The sequence below is a fragment of the Marmota monax genome, unplaced genomic scaffold (assembly GCF_021218885.2).
Source record: "Marmota monax isolate L192 unplaced genomic scaffold, Marmota_monax_Labrador192_F-V1.1 WCK01_AAM20220418_F8-fsc00040, whole genome shotgun sequence".
In the NCBI taxonomy this organism is placed as follows: Eukaryota; Metazoa; Chordata; class Mammalia; order Rodentia; family Sciuridae; genus Marmota; species Marmota monax.
Window position 1 is genome coordinate 6,749,692 of NW_026692782.1, and position 27,457 is coordinate 6,777,148.

Genomic DNA, 27,457 nt, shown 5'->3' on the forward strand with positions numbered 1-27,457 from the left:
GTGTTAATGGATAAACGGAGGGGTGAGATGCCCGATAATAGTTAAGTAGGAGAAAGAGGAGTAAAAATAGTTTAGGGGCTGCAGACTCATTTCTGTGTGAGAGTCCATTAAAACAAGTTGCCTTTCTTGATCCTCAGTAAGCCTGCCTTTTATTACTTCATTCCACTCACACCCAACTAATATAGGAGAGTGTCGGAGTAGAACATGAAATAGGCAGATAATCAAATTTTATCATTGAAAATAAACTCTTCATTTTGTTTTTCAAAGGTGATGTACAACCAGATGTCCCTGGCGCATACAAGTGCATTTACTCACCCACCCAGATTCTTGTCTTGTGGAGGAAATATTGGCCAATAATAGATTTAAAACAATTTTCCTAGATTTATTAAAGGAAAGTTGACAAACAAAAATTGTATATATTTAACATGTACATGGTATTTGGGATATATGTATACATTGTGAAATGGTTATCACAATCAAACTGACAAACATATCCATCACCTCACATGTTACCTTTTTTTGGTATAATGCATAATAATAACATTTACAATTGAGTCTCTTAGGAAATTTTAACTTATTATTATTAACTATTAACACGATACTCTACATTCTTCCTAGATCTTAGTCATCTTATAATTGAAAATCTGTATCCTTCAACCAATGTCTCTTCATTTCCCCCACTCACCAATCCCTGCTCACATGCTTCTGTTAGTATGAGTTAGACTTTTAAACAATTCCACATATAAGTGAGGTCATGCAGTGTCTGTTTTTCTGTGCCTGGCTTATTTCTCTTAAAATTTCTTCCAGTTTCATCCATGTTGTTAGAAGTGAGGATTTCTTCTTTTTTTTAAAAAAAAAAAATCAAACATGCAAACTTTATTTAACAAAAGTAACAGGTAATGTCAAACAGGCACTTATATTAAGAGAAAAACTGACTAGGAGAAATTTTATTAAACACCTTACAATAACCTACCTGCAGTTGCATTGAACTGAGCTGGTGCTCTGAATAACACAGCTCAAACAGAAGTATGGACGAATGATTTGTGCATTTTTTTAAGTATTCATTGAATACTACCTTATATACACATAGACATTAAATTTGTGATATATTTAATTGATGATTCCAGATATATTTCATTTCTGTTGCTTTTATTGGTAGAGGTAGTTTAAAGATAAGAATATGGGGTTCTGGGTCATGAATCATATAATGAACCCAGCTTAGACTCTGTTAGACAACAAGTCTCCTCTATTCCTCTTCAAACATTAGATGAGTTTTGGGTACTTGTTTGGAAAGTTCTCTAGGTAACATGACATGCTGGTACTGATAGTGCTTGTCTGAGTAGTAGATCTGTATATGGGCCATACACCAGTGCATATTTGGGCAGAGAAGAGACAGAAATGGATGACCTCAGGAATGGGTGAAGTGGAACTCATGTCTATTTCATGCCAGGAGAATGAAACTAAGGTTTTCTTCTTTTTGAAGGTTTTACTACTTCTTTTTGAAGTAGTAGCATTTCGTTGTGTGTGTACCACAATACCATCTTCTTTTTCATCCACTAATGGGCATTTTTGATTGTCTACATATCTTGGTTATTGTGAATAATGCTGCACTAAACATGGGAGTTCAGATATGTCTTTGAGGTAGTGATTCTATTTCCCTTGGATAAATGCTCAGAAGTGTGACAAATGGATCATGTGGTAATTCTATTGTTAGTTTTCTGAGGAATCTCCATTCTGTTTTCCACCACATCTGTACCAATTTACATTCCCACCAACAATGTTTAAGAGTTCCCATGCTCCACATCCTCACCAATACTTGTTATCTTTTTTATCTTTTGATGATAGCCCTCCTAACAGGCAAGAAGTGATATCATACTCTGGTTTTGATTTGGATTTCCCTCATGAATAGTCATGTTGAACACTTTTTCATCTAGCTCTTGGTAATTTCCATACATCCTTTGTAAAATGCCTGTTCAGGTTCTTTGCCCACTTTTAAATCTGGTTATTTGTCTTTGCAATTGACTTCAGTTCCTTATATAGTTTCCATATCAATATCATATCAGATACAGGGTTTACAAAGATTTTTTTCCATTCTGTAGCTGCATTTTCATTTTCCTGATTGCTTAATTTGCAATGTAGGCACTTCTTAATTTGATAAAACCCCATTTGTTTCTGTTTCATTTCTTGTGCTTTTGGTGTTCAAAGTAAAAAGTTATTGGCAAGACCAATGTCATGGAGCTTTTCCTCTATTTCTTTTAGGAGTTTTAATCCATTTTGAGATGACATTTTTTGTGTGGGATAACATGAAGACCCTTAAGACCCACCCACCCTTCCTACCTCTCCTTCCTTCTTTTCTTTTGCATTTGAATATCCGGTATTACTAACACTATTTAGTGAAGATAATATCTCGTCTTCTTCTTTATTGTATATTCTTGCTACTTTTGTTACCAAGTTTAGTTATCAACTTCCATGTAGGTTTATTTCTGGGCTCTCTGTTTTGTTCGATTGGTCTATATGTCTATTTTAAGTGAGTGCCATACTTTTTTGATTACTATAGCTTTGTAATAAAATTAGAAACCAGTGACTGTGATACCCATGGCTTTGCTCTTGCTCAAAATTGCTTCAGCTCTTCAGAGTCTTTGGTAATTTTATATAAATATAAGATTGTATTTTCTACTTCTCAGAAAAGTACCATAGTAATTTTAATAGAGATATGATTGAATTGATAGATCACTTTGGATAGTATGAACATTTTGACAATATTAATTTTTTTCTGTCCTTGAACATGTAATATGTTTCTGTTTATTTGCTTTTTTCTTCAATTTCTTTTACCATTTTCATGTATTTTAATAACAGGTAATGCTGACCTCAGAAAATGAGTTTGGAAGTCCTTCTTCTTCCAGTTCGTTTTTTGAAAAATTTGAGAAGGTTTGATAATGTTTTGTATAGTTTGTAAGAGCTTAAACTTTTCTTTGGGGAAATTTTTTTTTAATTACTGATTATATCTCTTTACTGTTGCTCATGGTTTCTACTTCTGTATTACTCAGTCCTGGTACACTGTATAAGAATTTATCCATTTCGTCTAGGTTATCCAATATTGGCATATAATTGTACATAGCAGTATCTCACAAACTCTTGTATTTCTGTCCTCAGTTGTAATTTCTCCTGCTTTATTTCAGTTTTATTTATTTATTCATTTGATTCTTCTCTCTCTCTCTCTCTCTCTCTCTCTCTCTCTCTCTCTCTCTCTCTGTCTTTGGTTGGTCTACCTTAAGTTTAATTGCTTTTTAAAATATATTTTAAAGAAAACAACTCTTGGTTGTTCTATATACTTCAGTGCTCTGATGATGCAATGGTTATATCGTCTTGATAAATTGACCCCTTTTTTGTTACATCACAGCTTCCTTTGTCTCTTTATTGAGTTTTTGCCCTAAGATTTATTTTGTCTGAAATAAATATTGCTATATTATTTTTTTCTTTTGGTCTTCATTTATATGGAATATCATTTTCCCCCATCCTTTCACTTTAATTCTATGAAAGGTGAAGTGAGTCTGTTTTGGGTAGCATGTAGTTGGGTCGGGTTTTCTTTCTTTTTATCCAGATAGCTACGTTATCCCTTTTGATTTGGGAGTTTAACCCATTTACATTAAAAGTAATTATCAATAGGTAAGGACTTACTAGTGCTATTTTTTTTCCTGGTTGTTTTGTAGATTCATTGTTCCTTTCTTTCTCTAATTCTTTCTTTCTTTGTGGTTTGATATACTTTTTAGTGGTTTGGTTCGGATCTTTTCTTTTTATCTTTTTTTATATCTAGTATAAGCTTTTCCTTTATGGTTATTCTAAGACTTATATATCATCCCATAACTGGCTATCCTTAACTTAAACAACTTACTTTGCATACACAAATGCTACACTTTTATTTCCCTTCTCCTATGTTTTTTTAATGTAACAAATTACATCCTTTATTATTTATATCTTAACAAATTATTCAACTTTACTTTCAAGTTTTGCCTTTTAATCTTTATGCTAGAGATTTAATTGACTTACCTACCACCATTTTACCAAGAATTTGACCAAGTAGTTGACAATATACTTTACCAGTGTTTTATATTTACATACGCTTTTTTTGGGGAGGGTGGGTACTAGGGATTCAACCCAGGGATGCATAACCACTGAGCAACATCCTAACCCCAGCCCTTTTCATTTTTTATTTGAGATAGGGTTTTGCTAAATTGCTTAGGACCTCATTAGATTGCTGAGGCTGCCTTTGAACTTAGGATTCTCCTGCCTCAGCCTGCCCATCCTCTGGGACTACAGGCAAGAGCATGGCACCTGGCTACATATGTTTTTATGTAACTAATTATCATTCTCTTTCTTTATCTTTAAAGAATTCTCTTTATAATTTTTTGTAAGGTAGGTCTCATGATGATGAACTCTTTTGTTTGTCTGAGAAAGTCTTAATTACTCTGTTTTTTTTCTTTTTCTGCATTTTTATTGGTGAATTATAGTTTTACATAATGATGGGATTTGTTGCATATTGGTACATGCATACAATATAGCAGTATTATTTGCCCAATATCACTCCCCATCTCTTCCCTGCTCCCTTCCTATCTCCTACCCTCTGGTTCCTTTCTTCTACTAATCTCCCTTTGATTTTCAAGGGAATCCTTGCCCCCTCTGCCTTTGTTTTCTTTTTTCCCTCTCTAGCTTCTGCATATGAAAGTAAACATATAATCCATGACCTCCTGACTTTGGCTTATTCTGCTTAATATAATGGTCTCTAGTTCCATCCATTTTCCGGCAAATGACATAATTTTATTCTTCTTTATGACTGAATAAAACTTGTCTCTCTCTCTCTCTCCCTCTCTGATATATATATATATATATATATATATATATATATATATATATATATATATATATATATCACATTTTCTTTACTCATTATGCATTGATGGACACCTAGGCTGGTTCCATATTTTAATATTGTGAATTATGCTGTTATAAAATGGCTCTGCATGTATCCCTATAGTATGATGGCTTTAATTCATTAGGATAAATACTGAGGAGAGGTATAGTTGGATCATACAGTGATTGCATGTCTGGTCTTTTGAGGAACCTCCATGTTGATTTCCATAGTGATTGTTTAAATTTGTAATTCCATGAATAGTGTAAAATTGTTCCTTTTCCTCCACATCCTGTGCAACATTTATGATTATTTGTATTCTTTTTTTAAAAATATATTTTCTTTATTCTTTGCATAGTTTTTTTTAAAGAGAGAGAGAGGAGAGAGAGAGAGAGAGAGAGAGAGAGAGAGAGAGAGGAGAGAATTTTTTAATATTTATTTTTTAGTTTTCGGCGGACACAGCATCTTCGTTTGTATGTGGTGCTGAGGATCGAACCCGGGCTGCACGCATGCCAGGTGAGCGTGCTACCACTTGAGCCACATTCCCAGCCCTATGATTACTTGTATTCTTGATGATGGCTATTCTGACTGGTGTATTTTTGAGATACATTGTTGCTGCTTATAATATTTTTGATTGGCAGTTTTCCCTTCAAGACTTTGAGTATGTAATCCCACTGCATCCTGGCCTGCAAAGTTTCAGTTTCAAAAAACACCCACTGATAATCTTATGGAGGTTCCTTTGTTTGTTACTATTCACTTTCCCCTTAGTACTTTTAATACTCTGTGTTATATTTTGATATGGATCTTATGAGATTCATTTTATTTGCTGTCCTTTGAGTTTACTGAACCTGGACTTCTATTTCCTTACCCTGGCTGAGGAAGTTTTCTGCCATTATTTTTGAACATGTTTTCTGTTCCTTATTCTCTTTATTCACCTTCTGAGATGCCAGGGATGCATATATTGTCAGGGTTAATGGTTTCTCCTATGTTTTTTAAGCTATTTACACTTTTTCATTCAGTTTTTTTTTTCTTTTCATTCACCCATTAGATTCAAGTGATCTATCTTCTACTTTACTGATCCTTTCTTTGGTGTGATCTAATCTGCAATTGACTCCATCTTTTGAATTTTCAGTACAGTTATAGTATTCTTCAGCTCTATGATTTGTTGGATATTTTTACATTTTTTCTATGGCTATTGAAGTTTAAAATTACCTTTTGCATTTCTGTCTTGACCTTGTGAATGTATTTATCATGGTTATTTTTATTTACTATTGGGCAGATTACATTTCTCTATGTGAGTCATTTTCTGAAAATGTATCTTTTTGTTTTATTTGGAATATGTTCTCCTGTTTCATCATGTTCCTTGATATTCTCTCTCTCTCTCTCTCTCTCTCTCTCTCTCTCTCTCTCTCTCTCTCTTTGTTGTTGTTGCTATGTTTCTTTTTGTTTAAATAAGATTACCACCTCTCTCAGTATTGTCAGATTGTCCTCAAGAAGAAGAATCTCATCAGTTCATATGACCTGAAATTTTTAAGATGCCTCTCAAATGGTTTGTTACTTTGGGCAGTTGATTTTTTGTTGTTGTTGTTAGCTCCCTGGAGATTGGCATGTACCACATCTTGAAGAATACTGAGACTGGTATAGTCAAATTCAGATTCTCTAGATATAGCTGGAAAGCTTGAGGGGTTGGATAATATTTCAGTTTCTTCTTTCTTCACAGAGAAACTGAGTGTAGGTATTTATTTCTCAATTGCTATCACTAAGCTGGGGAGAGGATTTGTGGTAAATACCTATACTCACATTCAGCATGAACACTCTATTCCTGGGTAGATAGTTCCTGGAGATTTGCGTATTTTATGTTAATTTCTTTTTTTAATGATATAGGGCCACTTTGGAATGAAAAACCCCATGAACTCCAAGAGTTAGGCTAGTAAGGAGAGAATTCTTTGAGTAGAAGCTATAGGAGTTGTGGCATTTGGTATACGGACAAAGTCTTTCCAAAAAGAATAAATGAGCAGACCTGAAATTATCACTGGAGCAAAAGTCAATAAAAGGCTCAAGAAGTGCTAAATTTCAGCTCAAGTTGCTGGAAGGTTATCATCTATCCCATTAGCTTCTCAATGCAACTGTGTTAAAAGCCAGGCTGTTAAATAGCCACTAGAAGTATGTGCTATAAGCCCCTTGTAGAGATGAGATTGAAGCAGGACATTCTTGGCACTTTTCTACACTTCTTCAAGAGGGTGTTGCCCATAAAAGTGTTTGTACATGTGTTTAAAACTATTTTTTTCTCTTTATCTAGACAGACTTGCATATGCTCTGTCTTTGTGCTGTTAGAGCCAAGAAGTTTAGGATAAAGTCCCTTTGGAAGTAGCTGTAAAAATTGATGCATTACTTAAACCCACTCTGGGGAGACAGAGGGACCTGTATTTTTATAGTCCCTTCTCTACTACTTTCAGGGGATAAAGTCCCTGGAAGTGTTGTGTGCTCATATAATACTGCTGCTTTTTTTTTTTCCCCTGAAGTACTCACATATACTTGGTCACCTCTGTTCCTAGAACTAGGAGGATTAAGATGCCGTCCTTTGGGTGGAAGCTGTAAAAGTCAGGGCACTCATTGTGTGGACATTCTTATTCTAGGAATGATTAACAGACCTGATGTTATCACTGGAGCAAACATGGGGAGAAGGCATAGGAAGTGCTGATCTGTTTGATAGACTGCTTGTAGGCTAACATTATTCTGCTTCTTCAACTCCCCAGTGTGTGTTAGTTAGAAATCAAGTCACCAAGTAGCCCCGGGAAGAGTGTCATGAACTCCCTCTGGGAAGAAACAGAAGGATGAGTTTTTTAAAATCTCTCCTAGGCAGTGCTTCCAGCATACGAATGTCCAAGATGTGCACGACCACTTAAATGGCCACTTGTTTGATCTATAGAGATCCCTATATGCCCAATCCCCTCCACTTCCAAAGCTGATGAATTAAGACACAACCCATGGGGAATCTTAGAGTTAGGGTCATATGTATGTGAGGTCCAGACCCTCCTCTACACATGGAGGAGCTGAAGGTTGGGGATTCCTTTTCGTACATTATGGAACAGTGCTTTGACATATGGGTTATGCCTACATGTGCCTCAACTTTCACTCCCCATTTCATGCGAATGATGTACCAGCTGCCTGTAATCTCAGAGAAAACTGACCATGAATAGGTGTTTATTTCACATATCCACTGGTAGAGGAGAATCAAAAGCTTTCTCTTCTGCCAGGTGACTGATATCATCTCTCTCCTCCAGTTCTGAAGGGCTGTTGTGCCAGGTATTTTGGTTGGCAGCTTTACTCTTCAGCACTTGGAATATATCACCCCACTTTCTCTAGGTCTGCAGTGTTCCTTCTGGATAACACATTGATAGCCTTATGAAAGTCCCTGGTATGTGGTGTGCTTCTTTTCTCTTGCTGCTTTCTTCATTTTCTTGTTGTTTTTGATTTTTGACATTTTGATTATAATGTGTCTGAGTACATTTTCCTTTGAATTGAACTTCTGAAGATTTTTGTGCTTCATGCAATGGGATGGCTGTAATTCTTCCTATGATTGAAGAGTTTTCAGCTTTATTTCTTTAAAAAAAATCCACCCTCTTTTTAGATCTTCTTAGACTACCAAAATATTAATGTTAACTCTCCTGATGATGTCAAATACATCCTGTAGGTTTTCTTCTCATTTTCCTTGTTCTCTTTTCACTGGTTGTTTTTAAATGACCTTTTTAAAAATTCACAAATTCTTTCTTTTGCTTGTTCAAGTCTGCTATTGTTACTCTCAATCACATTTGTTTTTTCAGTCACATTATATTACCCTTCATCTTCAGAATTTCTTTTTAAAAAATGATTTCTATCTTTATTTTACTACTTGTTTTACTTATTATTGATTTTCTGACTCCATCTAGTTTTTTATTTATATTTTATAGTTGCTTGCTGAGCTTCCTTAGAATTATTATTTTGAATTGTCAGGCAATTCATAGATACTCAATTCTCTGAAATTGACTATTGGAACATCCTTTGGTAGTATTATATTTTATTTTGTTTGTTTGTTTGTTTTTGCTTTTCATTCCTTGCAGTCTTGTGTTGCTACCTTTGCGTTTGAAGAAGTAGTCATCTTCTCCAGTCTTAACTGACTGGCTTTGAGAGGGAAACAACTTCCCTAGTCAACTATGCTAGGGATTCTGAGGTATTTAGACCTATCCTATAGGTGCACCTGTTCCGCTCCTCTTGTTCCTTCTAGGGTAGGAATTCTTAAGATTCTATACATTCTCTTTATCCTGCAAGCCCCGGCTAGGTGCTGAGTCTCACATTTGTTTTCCCTAGGTGGGTCCTGAATTGTTCAAGCATGTATGCCTTCTTTCAACCCCACAGAACTGAGCTGGATGACTATGTGTGCTTACAAGCTTTCTGCAAATGTCTTCCCACTTGTGGTGGTTGTTTGGGGACCTGTTGTGTGAAGCATCAAAGGTATCTATGGGCTACTTGGGGAATGGTTCTGCATGCAAGATTTTCCACAAGGTTGTGGGTGAGCTTCCTGATGGAGTCTGCAGGGTATTAAGATCTTCAGCCTGTCCTTCCTGTTTCCAGCCTCTCCAAACTATTCATACACATCTATCACAGCAGTATTTTTAGTGGGACGAGAGTGAAGTAGGCCTGTGATCTGTGTCTATCATGACTGGGGGAGCAGGTGCACCCTCAGTATGCTTTCACTTTCCCCTATGGGAGGGAAATGGGTCAAGAGAGCCTCTCTTGGCACTATGTTACTTGGCAAAGGAATAATGAAGGTAAAGTGAGAAACTTGTCTTACTGTCCCCTTTAATGTATATGCAGATTTATTTTTGTTCCAAGGATAAACGGGAACTTCTTCTGAGGATTCCTAGACTTTCACAAAGCTGCTATTATTCATGGGTAGTTTTCAAAATCACCTGAAGGGGATGATGGTATAAAACTCAGTTCTTGCCATCTTGATGATGTGCCTCAATGACTAAGTATTATTGTAAAAAGTGCCAATTTCTCCAAAAATTACCATTTTAAGGCTTTTCTCCTTCCTCCCTTCCTTTTTTTCCTAGAGTAAATTACTGTTGGATTTGGAAGATTATTTTACTACCACTACATTGTGAAGTACTGATGAACAAAATTCTCCTGGTCATTAAACATTCAGTTAAAAAGTATATTACATCATCAGCCTCTAGGAGAGAAAGCTTTTTGTACTGGTCAGCACTACTGATCTCATTTGATGAGACTCATCCTTTACCTTTAATTGAAACAAGAACAGAAGATAAAGATTTGAAACCTGGCACTAAACTTTGTCTTAACCTTTGAAAGATTGTCTGCCATGCCTATGAAAAAGGATGAGAAGAAAGCAGGCTTTATATTGACAACATTCATAATTTTTATCTTTAAAGAAAATGCATCCTTAACACAAGTACTTAACATAAGCTACTCCTACTGTAAAAGAAAATGATCTTTCAAGGTTTCTGCTTCCAAGATGCATTATTTTATATATGAATATTTGCTATAAAAGAAAGAAATGAAAAAACTTGTCATATAACCCTAGCTATGTATTATAAAATAAGTGGGGCAAAGAAACTTATTTGCATTTAAAAAATGATGTATGGACCTCTGAGACTTTTGAGGCCTGGTAAATTCTTTTACAATGAATATTGCATATTCTGCATGTAGCACTAAAGAAAAAGTACTATGCAGTTCATGCTCTTTTTTGTTTTTGTTGCTTTGCCAATGTCATTTCCATCATCATGCCACTTCCTGCCATCTTATGTGACGAGGACCCTTTGCAGGCATATTGGCATTTTTCAGAATAGTTGATTTGGGTGTTTATGTCTCTCACCTATCAAGAAGACAACATTCTTTCCCTTTGGTAATCTGCTTAGAAAATCTTCCCTCTCACAGCTGTGAACTTTCTGTCTTGGCATTTTATATTCATGAGTTTGATACTAATGTCTCTTAGTACAGAGAATATAAGTTCATTAATACCCATTGAACAAGCAGCTTCATACTTTCCATGGCATCTTGTTTATGAAAAAGGAGAGAGATTTCTGTTGAAAATACTATATATTATACTAGGCTTGCCTTATTAATGATTGGAAGAAGGAATATGTTTAATATATATCTATGTGTGTGTGTGTGTGTGTATGCACACATACACACAGATATGTGATTGATTTTGTTTGTATGAATACACAATTTTATATAGCATTCATATAATATCGTCTGAATCTTTTTTTATGTAAAATCTGAAAGAAATACAATAGTGGGGATACAATAAAATATTTTTCTTTCTTAGTTTTGATAATCATTAGCCATTAACAACCTTGTTTTTTCTTTCTTGCACATCCCTTCTATTTCCCCAGATTATATTCGATAAAATCTCAAACATTTTATATCACCCATAAATATTTTACAATATATATTTGAATACCAAAGGACTATTAAAAAAAACATATCCACAATATCACTATCCCACTTAAGAACTCACAACAGCAGAAGTATATTTAATCCAGATAGCTCCTAAACAACTAATTATCTTAAAGTGTTTCCTTTCTAAGTCAACTTGTAGAACCTCTCACCCATAATTACAATCTTAAGATGCTGATTGGGCATTCAGACTGTATCACAGATGCCCAGATAATCAAGACAGTTAATGTGTGGTACTAATTGCACCGAATTCTGGGTGTTGAAATCAGGGCTCTTATTTTTTGTGCTCAAGACTGACTTTGAGGTAAATTTTGAAATTCAGGAGAGCTGACCTTCCTTTATGCATCCTGGTCTCAGAACTCAGCTCTTGCTCCTGGGGCTGCCACCCTCACCCTTTGCTCCACACAGCTGCCTGCTACCCTTCTCCCCTGCTTTAATTCTACTCCCACATCAGTACAGTGCCCAATTCTCTCAGAGCCCCATTTCTGAGATAAATTTTAGTAGAAAGGCAACCCGTACTAGTTTCAATAAAGATGTGTGAATTAGAAATATTTTGTAAAAGCAAATATTTAATTATTTCCTTAAACAATCATCTTTGGTAGATAAAACAGGAGTGTCGGAGGACTTGGAAGTTGGAGCAGTAGCTGGACAATACGTAAGCTGAAGGGGTCCTAGGAGTGCCCACCACCACATGAGCAAGGCATGTTCTAGCCTATTATTCTTTGTAAAAAAAATTTACATGTGTACCATTTTTAAAATGTAATAACAATGATAGGAACAAAGTAGGAAAAAGAATAAATGAGAAGGAAAAGAATAAAACATAGAGAAGAAAGGCAGAGGTGAGGGAAACCCAGAATATAGGTGACAAATATTGGGAACAGCTCCACCCATGTAGTTATTTGACATATAAAAAATGAAGATGAAGATGAGCTAGTTACCTTTAGTATCATTAAAGAGATGATAATGAGGTAGATAATATTGAAAGATCTATTCAGAAAAGATTTTCTTTTTCCCAGCTTGCATAAAATTTATCCTGAGAATTATAAAGTATAGATATGTGTGTATATATATATATATATGTATATATATATATATGTATATATATATATATATATGTATATATACACACACACACACACACACATATGTAACACATACATGTACAAACTAAGTATAAATGTGAAAATGGAGAAGAAAATTGAGTTATTCTTTTAAATTCTTCACAAAGCAACCTATTAAGACTCACAATTTTAAAGAGAAAGAAGGGAAATTCATTCCACTAGCATTTTAATAGCCTGGTATTAATACTCAAAAGAGACATGTATTTTGATGTTTCATGGGAAACACGAAAAGTTGAACAAACAGAACTAAAGTGCCCAAATCCAATCGTACAAATGACGAGTCTAGAATCACAGGAGTGCACTTTCATTCTTTCTTTTCAAAATTTATTGTTTGTAGGGAGGGAAAGGGGAAGTATTGCGGGGGGAATCTAGTGGTTTAATATGTTGCCTTATAAAGCAATTGAAAGAATGCTTTAACTCACTTCTATTTCCTTTTCCCTTTCTTTACAGAATCTTAGTTATTCACCATCATAATTAGTTCTTGCATTTCATTCTAATTTTTTTTTTGTAATTTATGTTGAATGGGTCACTGTTTGCTTTCCTACTTACTATTTCTTTGCCTTTAAAAATAAAATCTTTAAGATTATTTTAAAATGTTAATGCTAGTCACTTAGGAGAGGAAGTCATTATTATTCTTAAATAAAAAGGAATAAAATAAGTGTTAGCTCATGATATGAAAAGGATTAGTAGAATTATTTGAAAAACACTTTCATGAGAAAGGTGCCAGTGGTTAAATATTTCAGGCTTTTAAGCAGTTTATCTACTGAAACACACAGAAATGTAAAGCTTTAATTCAGAAATAAATGTGTTTTTCTTTATTTATAAGTAGCATTCAAAATCACTCATATAAAACTGGATCATCATTATACATAGGTATGCTCCTGGCAAAATTGTGATTTGCATTCCTCATCACATCCTTGTAATAGGTTCACTACATCTCTGCATTAGATGTTGTCTGCTCCATGTATGTATAAGAGAAACTCTATCTGCCTTATTTTCCAAATGAAAGACCTAATAATCAAGAAGTTGGCAGCTTGCACCATGTGAAACATTGCAAGTTTCATTTTGTGGTTGAGGGAGGAAGTTATACACCTCTATCTGAGTGTATTCTTTTCAACTATAGCAGCTTCAAGTGAGAGATCAATTGGTGGAGGGGAAGACAAGGCATCTCTTTCTAAGCCCATCCAGAAAAGAGTTTGGTCTCCTGTGGAACAGGAGAGAGACAGCAGCCCAGTAAGCTCTTTTCAGTAAAGACTGTGGGCTCTGAGCAGATCCGGCACTGCTGCGTTGTCCAGGGGACAGAATCAGGTTTGCAGGTGAAAAGCTCATTTCTTTTCATCTTCTTCCATAGAAGCTGAAGCCAATCAGGTCACTTTAGAAGCAAAAGGCAAGGACATCTTTGCATGAACTTGGCATTCTCACAAAGAGGAGTTCACTGAGGTCACCCAAGCGGAGTTGCTGGAGCCAAAAGGAAAAGGGAACAGATGCTGTCCGATAACTGTTGCTGGCAGGCTGGTTTGTGAGCAAATGGGAGGTATCCCTATTAGGACTCCAAGGAGGTGGTGAGGAGGTGGTGGAAATGTTATATGAGCAGATGGAGGCTCAGAGCCATTGTGGTTTGGGCATTAATATAAGTATGACCTTTATTCATCCCTTGTTTCCCTTTCTTCCCTCCCTCCCTCCCTCTCCCCCTTCCTTCCCCTCCCTCCCCTCTTCTCCCCTCCCTTTCCTTTCTCAGTCCCCTCTCCTCCCTGTTACTGATAACTGGAGCACACTGACTGTTTTCTTGAATTTTAATTTAAATACATAGCATTTTAACCCTTTGTGCAGGAGAGGGTTATGAATGATAAAAGAACCAGATGTCACAGTTTCCATAAATAAAAGGTTGTCCCAGAGGTCAAGGACAGTTGACTTTTGCCAAGCACATCTGTTTGTTTCTGATGATGAGGAGGATTTTGTTTGTTTCTCTTGTGGTTTTTAATTTTCATCCAGGGATTGAATGACAGAACTCTTGGGGGTGGAAAGTCCTTTCTCCAAAGAGGTAAAGATGTAGGATACTGGGAGAGTCATTAAGGGTAATTTGTATGGTACATTACATCTACTTCAGTTTGCACTGTATTTGAAGTACATCAGTGATCCTGCCAGGAAAAAAAGTCTTAATTGGAATTTCATTCTGTGGCAAATGCTTAAACTAGGGGTATTTTGTAATTTACTCTGCCTCCACCCAAATGTTACTATGAAAATATGTGAATTCACATTGAATTTGATTAAAAATGTTTCCTATGACCTGATACACTCACTCAACTATGCAGTGTGCATCTTAAATGTCCCCCAAGGACCCATGTGTTGGAAGCTTGGTCCCCAGTTCATTGGTCCCCATCTCCCATCTTAATGGGAGATGATGAGACCTTTAAGAGGAGGGGCCTGGTGGAGGTCTTGTTATTGGGAGAGTGCCTTTGAAGTGGGTGTGGGACCCCTGGTCTCTTTATCTTTTTCTCTTGTGTCCTGGCCAGTAGGTGAAGGTCACTTTGCTCTGCCTCATGCTCCTACCATCATGTTCTGCCTCCACAGGCCCAAAAGCAGTGGGGCCAGTGAACCATGAATTGGAACATCCAAAAGTCTGAGGCAGAATAGACTTTTTCTCTTTACAAGTTGATTATCCCAGGTATTTGTTATAGTGACATAAAACTAGCTAACATGCTTGGCCTTTTGCTGCAGTCTGGCTGCAGCAAACTAATCGGAGGGTGAAGAGCAACTTGTGAAGATTGATACAGCAGGAGTGGGAGCTGCTTTATTGTAGGACAGTAGGGGTATATATACATAATTAAGAACAAGCTGTGTATTCAGTTAACATAAAGTAGATACAGCAGTCAACCAATAAGGAATCTTCATCTTTTTTTTAGAACTTTATTTATTTATTTATTTATTTTTGTCATGATTCTACTTTTTATTTTTTTTTTTTAATTTTTTATTGTTGGTTGTTCAAAACATTACAAATTTCTTGACATATCATATTCCACACTTTGATTCAAGTGGGTTATGAACTCCCACCTTCACCCCATACACAGATTGCAGAATCACATCAGTTACACATCCATTGGTTTACATATTGCCATACTAGTGTCTGTTGTGCTCCGCTGCCTTTCCCATCCTCCACCCTCCCCCCTCCCCACCTCTCCCCTCCCCTCCCCTCCTCTCTCTCTACCCCCTCCACTGTATAACCCTGAGGGTCTCCTTCCATTTCCATGCAATTTCCCTTCTCTCTCCCTTTCCCTCCCACCTCTCATCCCTGTTAAATGTTAATCTTCTTCTCCTGCTCTTCGTCCCTACTCTGATCTTAGTTACTCTCCTTATATCAAAGAAGACATTTGGCATTTGTTTTTTAGGGATTGGCTAGCTTCACTTAGCATAATCTGTTCTAATGCCATCCATTTCCCTGCAAATTCTATGATTTTGTCATTTTTTAATGCAGAGTAATACACCATTGTGTATAAATGCCACATTTTTTTTTATCCATTCGTCTATTGAAGGGCATCTAGGTTGGTTCCACAGTCTTGCTATTGTGAATTGTGCTGCTATGAACATCGATGTAGCAGTGTCCCTGTAGCATGCTCTTTTTAGGTTTTTATGGAATAGACCGAGAAGGGGAATAGCGGGGTCAAATGGTGGTTCCATTCCCAACTTTCCAAGAAATCTCCATACTGCTTTCCAAATTGGCTGCACCAATTTGCAGTCCCACCAGCAATGTACAAGTGTACCCTTTTCCCCACATCCTCGCCAGCACTTGTTGTTGTTTGACTTCCTAATGGCTGCCAGTCTTACTGGAGTGAGATGGTATCTTAGGGTGGTTTTGATTTGCATTTCTCTGACTGCTAGAGATGGTGAGCATTTTTTCATGTACTTGTTGATTGATTGTATGTCCTCCTCTGAGAAGTGTCTGTTCAGGTCCTTGGCCCATTTATGATTGGGTTATTTGTTATCTTATTGTCTAATTTTTTGAGTTCTTTGTATACTCTGGATATTAGGGCTCTATCTGAAGTGTGAGGAGTAAAGATTTGTTCCCAGGATGTAGGCTCCCTATTTACCTCTCTTATTGTTTCTTTTGCTGAAAAAAAACTTTTTAGTTTGAGTAAGTCCCATTTGTTGATTCTAGTTATTAACTCTTGTGCTATGGGTGTCCTATTGAGGAATTTGGAGCCCGACCCCACAGTATGTAGATCGTAGCCAACTTTTTCTTCTATCAGACGGCGTGTCTCTAATTTGATATCAAGCTCCTTGATCCATTTTGAATTCACTTTTGTGCATGGCGAGAGAAAGGGATTCAGTTTCATTTTGTTGCATATGGATTTCCAGTTTTCCCAACACCATTTGTTGAAGATGCTATCCTTCCTCCATTGCATGCTTTTAGCCCCTTTATCAAATATAAGGTAGGTGTAGTTTTGTGGATTGGTTTCTGTGTCCTCTATTCTGTACCATTGTCCACCCGCCTGTTTTGGTACCAGTACCATGCTGTTTTTGTTACTATTGCTCTGTAGTATAGTTTGAAGTCTGGTATCGCTATACCGCCTGATTCACACTTCCTGCTTAGCATTGTTTTTGCTATTCTGGGTCTTTTATTTTTCCATATGAATTTCATGATTGCTTTCTCTATTTCTACAAGAAATGCCATTGGGATTTTGATTGGCATTGCATTAAACCTATAGAGAACTTTTGGTAATATCGCCATTTTGATGATGTTAGTTCTGCCTATCCATGAACAGGGTATATATTTCCATCTTCTAAGATCTTCTTCTATTTCTCTCTTTAGGGTTCTGTAGTTTTCATTGTATAAGTCTTTCACCTCTTTTGTTAGGTTGATTCCCAAGTATTTTATTTTTTTTGAAGATATTGTGAATGGAGTGGTTGTCCTCATTTCCATTTCAGAGGATTTGTCGCTGATATACAGGAATGCCTTTGATTTATGCGTGTTGATTTTATATCCTGCCACTTTGCTGAATTCATTTATTAGCTCTAATAGTTTCTTTGTAGAGCCTTTTGGGTCTGCTAGGTATAGAATCATATCATCTGCAAATAGTGATAATTTAAGTTCTTCTTTTCCTATTTTGATGCCTTTAATTTTTTTCGTCTGTCTAATTGCTCTGGCCAGTGTTTCGAGAACTATGTTGAAGAGAAGTGGAGAGAGAGGGCATCCCTGTCTTGTTCCAGATTTTAGAGGGAATGCCTTCAGTTTTTCTCCATTCAGAATGATGCTAGCCTGAGGCTTAGCATAGATTGCTTTTACAATATTGAGGTATGTTCCTGTTATCCCTAGTTTTTCTAGAGTTTTGAACATAAAGGGATGCTGTACTTTGTCAAATGCTTTTTCCGCATCTATCGAGATGATCATATGGTTCTTATTTTTAAGTCTATTGATGTGGTGAATAACATTTATTGATTTCCGTATATTGAACCAGCCTTGCATCCCAGGGATGAATCCTACTTGATCATGGTGCACAATTTTTTTGATATGTTTTTGTATCCGATTCGCCAGAATTTTATTGAGGATTTTTGCATCTAGGTTCATTAGAGATATTGGTCTGTAGTTTTCTTTCTTTGAAGTGTCTTTGTCTGGTTTAGGTATCAGGGTGATGTTGGCCCCGTAGAATGAATTTGGAAGTTCTCCCTCTTTTTCTATTTCCTGAAGTAGCTTGAAAAGTATTGGTATTAGTTCTTCTTTAAAGGTTTTGTAAAACTCTGCTGTATACCCATCCGGTCCTGGGCTTTTCTTAGTTGGTAGTCTTTTTATGGTTTCTTCTATTTCCTCAATTGATATTGGTCTGTTTAGGTTGTCTATATCCTCCTGACTCAATCTGGGCAGATCATATGACTTAAGAAATTTATCTATGCCTTCACTATCTTCTAATTTATTGGAGTATAAGGATTCAAAATACTTTTTGATTATCTTCTGTATTTCTGAAGTGTCTGTTGTGATATTGCCTCTTTCATCCCGTATGTTAGTAATTTGAGTTCTCTCTCTTCTTCTCTTCGCTAGCATCGCTAAGGGTCTGTCGATTTTGTTTATTTTTTCAAAGAACCAACTTTTAGTTTTGTCAATTTTTTCAATTGTTTCTTTTGTTTTGATTTCATTAATTTCAGCTCTGATTTTAATTATTTCTTGCCTTCTACTTCTTTTGCTGTTGTTTTGCTCTTCTTTTTCAAGGATTTTGAGATGAAGTATGAGATCATTTATTTGTTGGTTTTTTCTTTTTTTAAGGAATGAACTCCAAGCAATGAATTTTCCTCTTAGAACTGCTTTCAATGTGTCCCATAGATTCCGATATGTTGTGTCTGTGTTTTCATTTATCTCTAAGAATTTTTTAATTTCCTCCTTGATGTCTTCTATAACCCATTGATCATTCAGTAACCTATTGTTCATTCTCCAAGTGATGTATGCTTTTTCCTTCCTTATTTTATCGTTGATTTTCAGTTTCATTCCATTATGATCAGATAAGATGCATGGTATTATCTCTACTCCTTTATATTGTCTAAGAGTTGCCCTGTGACATAATGTATGATCTATGTTTGAGAAGGATCCATGTGCTGCTGAGAAAAACGTGTAACTGCTTGATGTTGGGTGGTATACTCTATATATGTCAATTAAGTCTAGGTTATTAATTGTGTTATTGAGTTCTATAGTTTCCTTATTCAACTTTTGTTTGGAAGATCTGTCCAGTGGCGAGAGAGGTGTGTTGAAGTCTCCCATGATTATGGTATGGTGGTCTATTAGACTCTTGAACTTGAGAAGAGTTTGTTTGAGGAACATAGCTGCACCATTGTTTGGGGCATAAATATTTATGATTGTTATGTCTTGTTGGTGTATGGTTCCCTTAAGCAGTATGTAGTGTCCCTCTTTATCCCTTTTGGTTAACTTTGGCTTGAAATCTATTTTATTTGATATGAGTATGGACACTCCTGCTTGTTTCCGAAGTCCATATGAGTGATATGATTTTTCCCAACCTTTCACCTTCAGCCTATGTATGTCTTTTCCTATCAAATGCGTCTCCTGTAGGCAGCATATTGTTGGGTCTTGTTTTGTGATCCATTCTACTAGCCTGTGTCTCTTAATTGGTGAGTTTAAGCCATTAACATTTAGGGTTATTATTGAGATATGGGTTGTTCTTCCAGCCATATTTGTTTATTTCTGTTACTAAACATGGTTTGTTTTCCTCTTTGATTATTCCCCCCCCTTTACTGTCCTACCTCCCACTGTTGGTTTTCATTGTTATTTTCCATTTCCTCTTCCTGTAATGTTTTGGCGAGGATGTTTTGAAGAGATGGTTTTCTAGCTGCGAATTCTTTAAACTTTTGTTTATCGTGGAAGGTTTTAATTTCATCTTCCATCCTGAAGCTTAATGTCGCTGGATACACAATTCTTGGTTGGAACCCATTTTCTTTCAGTGTTTGAAATATGTTATTTCAGGATCTTCTAGCTTTCAGAGTCTGTGTTGAAAGATCAGCTGTTATCCTGATTGGCTTACCCCTAAATGTAATCTGCTTCCTTTCTCTTGTAGCTTTTAAAATCTCTCCTTATTCTGTATGTTGGGCATCTTCATTATAATGTGTCTAGGTGTGGATCTCTTATGATTTTGCACATTCGGCGTCCTGTAGGCTTCTAGGATTTGGGATTCTGTCTCATTCTTCAAGTCTGGGAAGTTTTCTTGTATTATTTCATTGAATAGCCTTCTCATTCCTTTGGTTTGGAGCTCTGTACCTTCCTGTATCCCAATGACTCTTAAGTTTGGTCTCTTAATGTTATCCCATATTTCTTGGATGTTCTGCTCATGGTTTCTTAATAGTCTTGCTGAGCTGTCTATGTTCTTTTCCAGTTGAAATACTTTGTCTTCATTGTCTGATGTTCTATCTTCTAAGTGTTCTACTCTGCTGGTAGTATTCTCCATTGAGTTTTTAAGTTGGTTTATTGCTTCCTGCATTTCTAGGATTTCTGATTGCTTGCTTTTTATAACCTCTATCTCCCTGTATAGTTGATCCTTTGCTTCCTGGATTTGTTTGCGTAATTCATTGTCGAAGTGATCTTTCATTGTCTGATTTTGCTGTCTAATGTCTTCCTTGATACTCCAGATCATCTGAAGCATGTATATCCTGAGTTCTTTATCTGACATTCCATCTGCTGTAGCTGTTACCTCTTCTAAAGTTGCGTTGACCTGCATTGCTTGTGGTCCTTTCTTTCCTTGTCTTTTCATACTGCTTGCGTATCTTTCCTGCAGGCGCGGGCGGCGGCTCTGCTCTCTCCTTATTCCAATTGGGGTGTCGTGGCTACCACACCGGCAGGTCACTGGGCCTGTTCTGGGCACTGGCGGCACCTCTGTTCTGCCCCTACTCCAATTGGCGTGACGAGTGTACCACGCCTGCAGGCCACCGGGCCTGATCCGCCGGTCGTTTGCAGATTTGCCTACCCTGCAGGCGCGGGCAGTGGCTCTACTCTGCCCCTACTCCAAATGGGGTGACGTGTCTGTCGTACCGGCAGGCCACTGGGCCTGTCCCGCTGGTCGGTCGCAGATCTGCCCACCTTTCGGGCACGGGTGGCGGCTCTGCTCTGCCCCTACTCCAATTAGGGTGGTGTGTGTACCACGCCGGCAGGCTCCTGGGCCTGTTCCTGGCACGGGCGGCGACTCTGCTCTTCCCCTACTCCAATTAGGGTGGTGTGTGTACCACGCCGGCAGGCTCCTGGGCCTGATCCGCCGGTCTGTCGCAGGTCTGCCTACCTTGGAGGTGCGGGCGGCAGATCTGCCCTGCCCCTCCTACCACTCCTGCGGACCCCTGGGCCTGATCTGCAGGTTGGTCACAGGTCTGCTCACCCTGCGGGCACGAGTCGCGGTTCCTCTCCGCCCCCACTCCAATTGGGGTCACGTGGCCACCACACCGGCAGGGCCTGATCCAGGCGTGGGAGAAGGATCTGCTCTGCCCCTACTCCAGTTGGGGTGACGTGTGTACCACACTGGCAGGCCACTGGGCCTGACCCGCCAGTCTGTCACAGGTCTGTTTACCTTGCAAGCGCGGGCGGCGGCTCTGCCCTGCCCCTCCTACCACGCCCATGTACCACTGGGTCGCGGGTCTGCCCACCTTGCGGGTGCGGGTGGCGGCTCCGCTCCGCCCCCTCTCCAATTGGGGTCACGCGGTCACCACGCTGGCGAGCCGCTAGGCCTGCTCCGGGCGCTGCCGGCGGCCCGTCTCCTCCCCTCTGGCTCGACGACAAATTGAGGAGACTCGGGTGTCTGTGCCTCACCCCCCCTACCAGGAGACCAACTGTTTCTGTCGCCGCTGGTATTGATGAAGTTCTCTCCTCCGTCGCTTTCTGATGACATCAGATCTCTGCCATGTTGGTATCCTATGCGAATGGCAGCATTTCGTTCCCCTTGCCGGGCAACCAAAGCAACGGGTGAGTCCTGACCGGCCCTCAGCAGGACCCGGACTGAGAAGCAGTTTCCGTGGGCTCCTAGCCCTGGGCCAGGGCAGTTCCGGGAGCCGGAACTCTGCCGCTCTGTGCTCGGTGTAAGCTCCTATATGAGTAGGCTCCAAGAAGCAGTCCCCGCGGGCTCAGTTCCGGGAGCCGGAATTCGGCCGCTTAGTGCTTGGTGTATGCTCTGATAGGCGCAGGGTCCAAGAAGCAGCCTCCGCAGGCTCCCCAGCCCTGGGCCAGGGCAGTTCTGGGAGCCGGAACTCGGCCTCCCCGCGCTCGGTGTTCGCTCCAATAAGATCAGGTTCTAAGAAGCACCCAGGCACTGAACCCTAGCAATCTGTCTGCAAGCCGCAGGCGAATGGCAGCCTGAAATTACCTGTTCTATGGCTGAATGAGCTGCGGTCAGTCGAAAACAGGGATGGTGATGTCAGCTTTCCAACATGGTGGTTGCTGGCCTCCTCTGTGGTCTGACCGGTGTGGAGAACCGAGATGGACCACTTCCTTCCCCCGTCTCGAACCCAGAATTCAGCCCTGAGTACGGTGCTTGCACGGCTGGCAGAAACTGCAGCGCTGTATCCCTGCGCCGCTGTCTCCTCGTTTCCCAGCGCGCGCTGCAGACTCTAGCCGCGGGGCGATTTGCTGAATAAGCAGTGTTACCCTCTGTGTGACAAACCTCTCGCGATTGAGTCCCCGTAGCCGATCCTCGTGCGATGGAAATCCTTCCTCCAGGTTCCGGAGCACCCCACTATTGCTGGAAATTCCTAACAAGATAGCCTTTAGCCGTCCTGACTTGTCATACTCCCACACAGTGAAGCAGCACACGGGGGCAATGCACTCCCCTCGCCGCCATCTTCCAAAGTCCGGGTACTATTATTAACCCTACTTTACTGATGAGAAAATTGAGGCGCGTGAGGTTAAGGGATATTCCTAGGCTAACATTAAGTAAGCAGAAGATCTGACATTAGACTGTAGTTTGGTTTCAGAGGTAACCCTCAAATTTTATCTGAATAAGTGAACTACATGGTTAGAATGAAACTTATTAGTTATCCCAGAAAATCAGTCATATTTATTTACATAAGTAAAACTGTCAATAGCACTTTGTCATCTAGTCATTGCCCTCCTCTCTATAGCATCAAATACTAGCTGCTTTTTGTCCAGTTTTCTTTCACTTGCCAACTCCCTGCTTTTGCCCATTTTTCCGGTACCATTTCCCTCCTCTCCAGTAGAAACTGCCTATAGAGCCATGTGGTCTATTATTTTCATCATACAAATAATCCTTACTTTTTGAAACAATATTTTTGGTATAACAATTTTTATTTTATTAAACCTTAATTTCCTTTTGAAAGTGATGTAGATTAGGTAGATTCCTAGATCACCAGGTGATCTGGATCAGAAGAGCCAACCATTTTGCATCTCATCCTGTAACTATGACCATTTCATCCTGTTTACGTTAGAGTAGAGGGAAGGGAATGGGGTAGGAGGAGGGGAGGGTAAGGGGAAATACTAAGGGCTGAATGAGAGCAAGTTATATTCCATGTTTTTGTTATCATATCAAAATGAATCCTAATGTATAACTAAAAAGAGCCATTAAAAAAGGAACAAAGCAAAACAGAAATGCTGTGAGTATCACTTGTCAATCACTCTCCTATGTAATGTTTTTAAATCTTAGTGAAAAATATCATTTACAATTATTTTTCATTTCTGCCTTGCCACAACATATTGATTATTCATGTATGGCATTTTTTTGCCAGATTAAATGTTAAATTTTTAATATAGTGGAATATTTCTATCATGTTTCTATACATTCTAGATTTTCTATCTTTGTAAATTAGGTCTAAGTTGAATATGTAATCTCAGCTTTTTGGAAGAGTTGTCTTTATTGGTTTTGTCAGTAATTTTTTTGTAAGTGTGTTTAAGTGGTCTGAAATTAAAAGTTGTATGTGGCATGAGATAGGGGTCCAATTTAACACTTATAGGTATATAGCCAGTTATGCCAATTAAATCCATCCTATAAAAAGCTGTATTGAACTATAACTTTTCTCACAAAAATCTGTGCAAAAATTATGTATATGTTTGCTTGTGTATGTATAGACATATTCATGCTACATAAAATATGGATTTGTTTATTTCCACTCACCTATTTATTCCCTACTTTTCCTTCCTTCTATTCTTTCCTGCTATTCCTTACTTACCTGCATTGTAAGGCAAATTCATTTTCCTCCCAACATTCCTTTTTTTGGGGGAGGGGTACTGTTCTTGTATATTCTTGTGAACTTATTTTTCCACGTCAACTTCAATGTAATTTTACTCAATATTTACTTATGGATATTTTAATTTTATTTGTATAAATTTATCTATTATTTTTTTTTGAAAATTTGTATTTTGGTTGTGTAAGTTATACAAGAAAATAGAATGCATTTCCTTTTCATTACATTTTCTTTTGAGTCCTCTGTAAATCATTTTATTGTTTTCTTCATGTAGATCTTGTTGTAAGTTTCTTATTGAATTTATTTCTAAAGATTTTATATTTTTGTTGCTTTTGCAAGTATTTTTCTTGTTTCCCTTTCAAACTACTAATTGCTAGAATAGAGAATAAGTATTGATTTCTTTCAAACTCATATTCAGAATGCATCAAATGATTGTGCTATGTATAAAAAACTTTAAAAGTAGAGTCTATTGGATTTTCAAAGTAATCACATTGTTGGTTCATCATATAAAGTTTCGTATATACTTTTCCATTATTAATATAGACAATTTTATTTTCTTCTCTAATTATATTTACTAGCTTCTTAAAGTCAGCCCTGAATAATACTGTGATTCACTATGCAGTTTCCACTTATAATTGTCTAGTGCCTCAATTTTGGGGATAATATTAGCTATTGATTATTTAAAAGAATTGTTATTGTGTGTCAGCAATGTTATTTTTTTCTGTTTTACTTAGAACTTCTTTTAGAAACATATAACAATTGTCAATGCCTTTTCTACCTTAGTGTTATGACTGCATGATTTTGTTCCTCTATTTACAAGTATAATTGATTGTTATCAGATTTTCTGAAATGGACTCACTCATATGCATATATCTTTAATAGTTCATACTCTCCATATAGAATGTCTTTGAGCCATAGGGTATTGTCTTTTTATATGGGTCTGAAATCTATTTATTAATATCTTACTTAAAAATTACATTGAAATAAATAAAATTGTTCTTTCTGTTAGGTTTGTTGTTGAATATTTTATATAACACTAACATATTCTTTAAAGGTTAGAGTCCATATTGAATTTTCTCTGAGACTATCTAAATTACATTCTTTTTCCAAAAGTAGATATTTATCACTTTCCCAATCACTTTATTACGTATTGATATATTCCAAAGTTTCCACTTCTTCTTAGCATCAACTTGGAAATTCAATTTTGTTATGGAGTACTTTATTTTCTGTTCATTTAAAATTTATTGCCGTAATTTTGAGTATAATATTTTAATTCATTTAATGTCTTCTATAACTGGTTATGAATCTCTTCTCAGTTTAGTGCATATGTTTCTATTCACCTCCTTTTTAATTGGGGGTTTATTTGCTTTTCGTTGGTATCTTTACAGAAGTTTTGAATTTGTTTCTTATTTCTTGTTTTAAATATTCTCTGCCTAGATTCCAACTTTTGGTAAATTTTATTTAAATTAGCTCTATTTAATTTGTTATGAGTACTTTCTTAATTAAATGCTCTCATCTTTTATAACGAAGACTCTACCTGCTGTGTTTTATCAATTATAGCTTTTGCTTCATTGTGTGTATTCTCGGGTAGTGTTTTTGCTGTGAACTTCTGTACCTGCCAGTTCTACATCTGTGGATTAAACCAACCTTCTGTTGAAAATCTTGTTTAACATTACTTTCTACAAAAAATCTTTCTTTATTGGACTTGTATCACCTTGGGTATCACCATTATATGTATGTGTGTGTATTTATTTACATGTATACATATGTATTATGCATGTATATCTATATATCTATATGCATATGTGTATAGTTTTTATTTCGTTTTGTCTTGGTTTGACTTCTTTTAGGTCATTAACTATCTTCTCCAGTGGTTCTCTGCCACCAGTATGTGTTTGTTTTGACTTATCTCCATCATTCAACCCCTCGCAATACTGTTATGTCACTTACAAAATCATCTCTGCTGGAGTAGACCAGGTGGCAGTTGTATCACGTGTATGGGATCTTCCATGGTTGCCAGATCCTCACCCCAGCACTCTTTGATGCTGGTCACAAGCTTCTTCTCAGTCTGTAATTGAGAAAACCTGAACCAGCACTCTGTGCCCCAGATAGTAGCCAACATCTCATGCTCACTCTCTGCCCTTTGGCTCAGGAAAGACTGAGATTAGAGATAGAAGTAGAGGAGTAGTCTCCCCAAGACTTTAAACTTCCAACCACATTTTTCTTAATTAATTACAGTGTGTGTGTGTGTGTACTGTAAGGACATGTCTATACTTTTACCTAAGTAAAACCTTTGCTACTGAGGGATCATCAGTTCCAAAGGCCTAGTTTTCTTTTATGGATCTGAACTCTTAGATATTTCCCATGTGTGGTTTCAACTTTCAGTCTTTGCGTTTGCTTGTGCATATAATGTTTATGTTTACCTGTGATGGCAGAAAATATGGATTTGTAGGTTTAATAAAAGACATTCATGGAGAAGTCTGTATTTGCTCAGGCATGGCTCTCTGCTTGTGAATAGAGATGGGAAGGGGTGACAGCCAACCCTGGCCATCCTTTTCCCTCAGAGCCTCCTAATTTCTCTGACTCCATTGATCTTGCCCAGAGTTTATCATCATTTCGGGAGCGGTAATTCCTTCGTTTTTCTACTCGTAGTATTCTGCTAAGACTGTCTTCTCATTAGAGATTTTGGATCATAATGTTTGCCTTGGGAAATGTCACCTGGCAGAGGTTTCTGAAATTAATTCCTTAGTGAGCAAATTCTAGCTCATTAGGAAATATTCATAATTCCTAGAAAGATTAAGTGGAGTACTTAGCACCATGAAGAGAGTAACATTTTTTTTTTTTAAATTTTTGCAGCATCTAAAATAGTGCCTTGCTGGTGATGCAGCTCAGTGGTAGAGCATTGCCTAGCATGTGCAAGACTCTGGGCTTGACCCCCAGCACCACAAACAACAAACAAATAAAAGAGTGCCTTGTACAGAGTAGATGCCAGGAAGCACTTGTTAAGTAGAAAACTAAATTCAGTGATTCACCATTAAATACAGAAAAGTGTAAAGGATGTGATAGGGACTGTTCTTGCCTGTAAAGTTGGGTTTATATCATCCCTCTTGTAGTATGAGAATTACACTTGTTTCAATCTGAAAGCACCTAGAGAAATGTGACAGAAAGGGCTAAGGCTTAATGGTTTAGTCTCTCATCTTCCATTTGTTCTTTGTCATTCTCAGTGAGCACTTAACCATATGCATGAACATTTGCATATTGCTTTACTATTCTCATTCTAGGATGTAAATGCAACCTAGGATGTAAA

At 37.6% G+C, this 27,457-nt stretch overlaps 2 protein-coding genes across 9 annotated transcripts in view; one reads left to right on the top strand and one right to left on the bottom strand.

Annotated features, from left to right (window-relative positions):
- The window catches only part of Marchf1 (membrane associated ring-CH-type finger 1), a 756,948-nt gene that overhangs the window by 25,014 nt on the left and 704,477 nt on the right, over nt 1-27,457 (top strand). The window lies entirely within an intron of this gene.
- Nucleotides 1,094-1,363, bottom strand: LOC124094780 (cyclin-dependent kinases regulatory subunit 2-like). The gene is given in 1 exon segment (XM_046447745.1): nt 1,094-1,363. A coding segment is annotated over 1 exon segment (270 nt).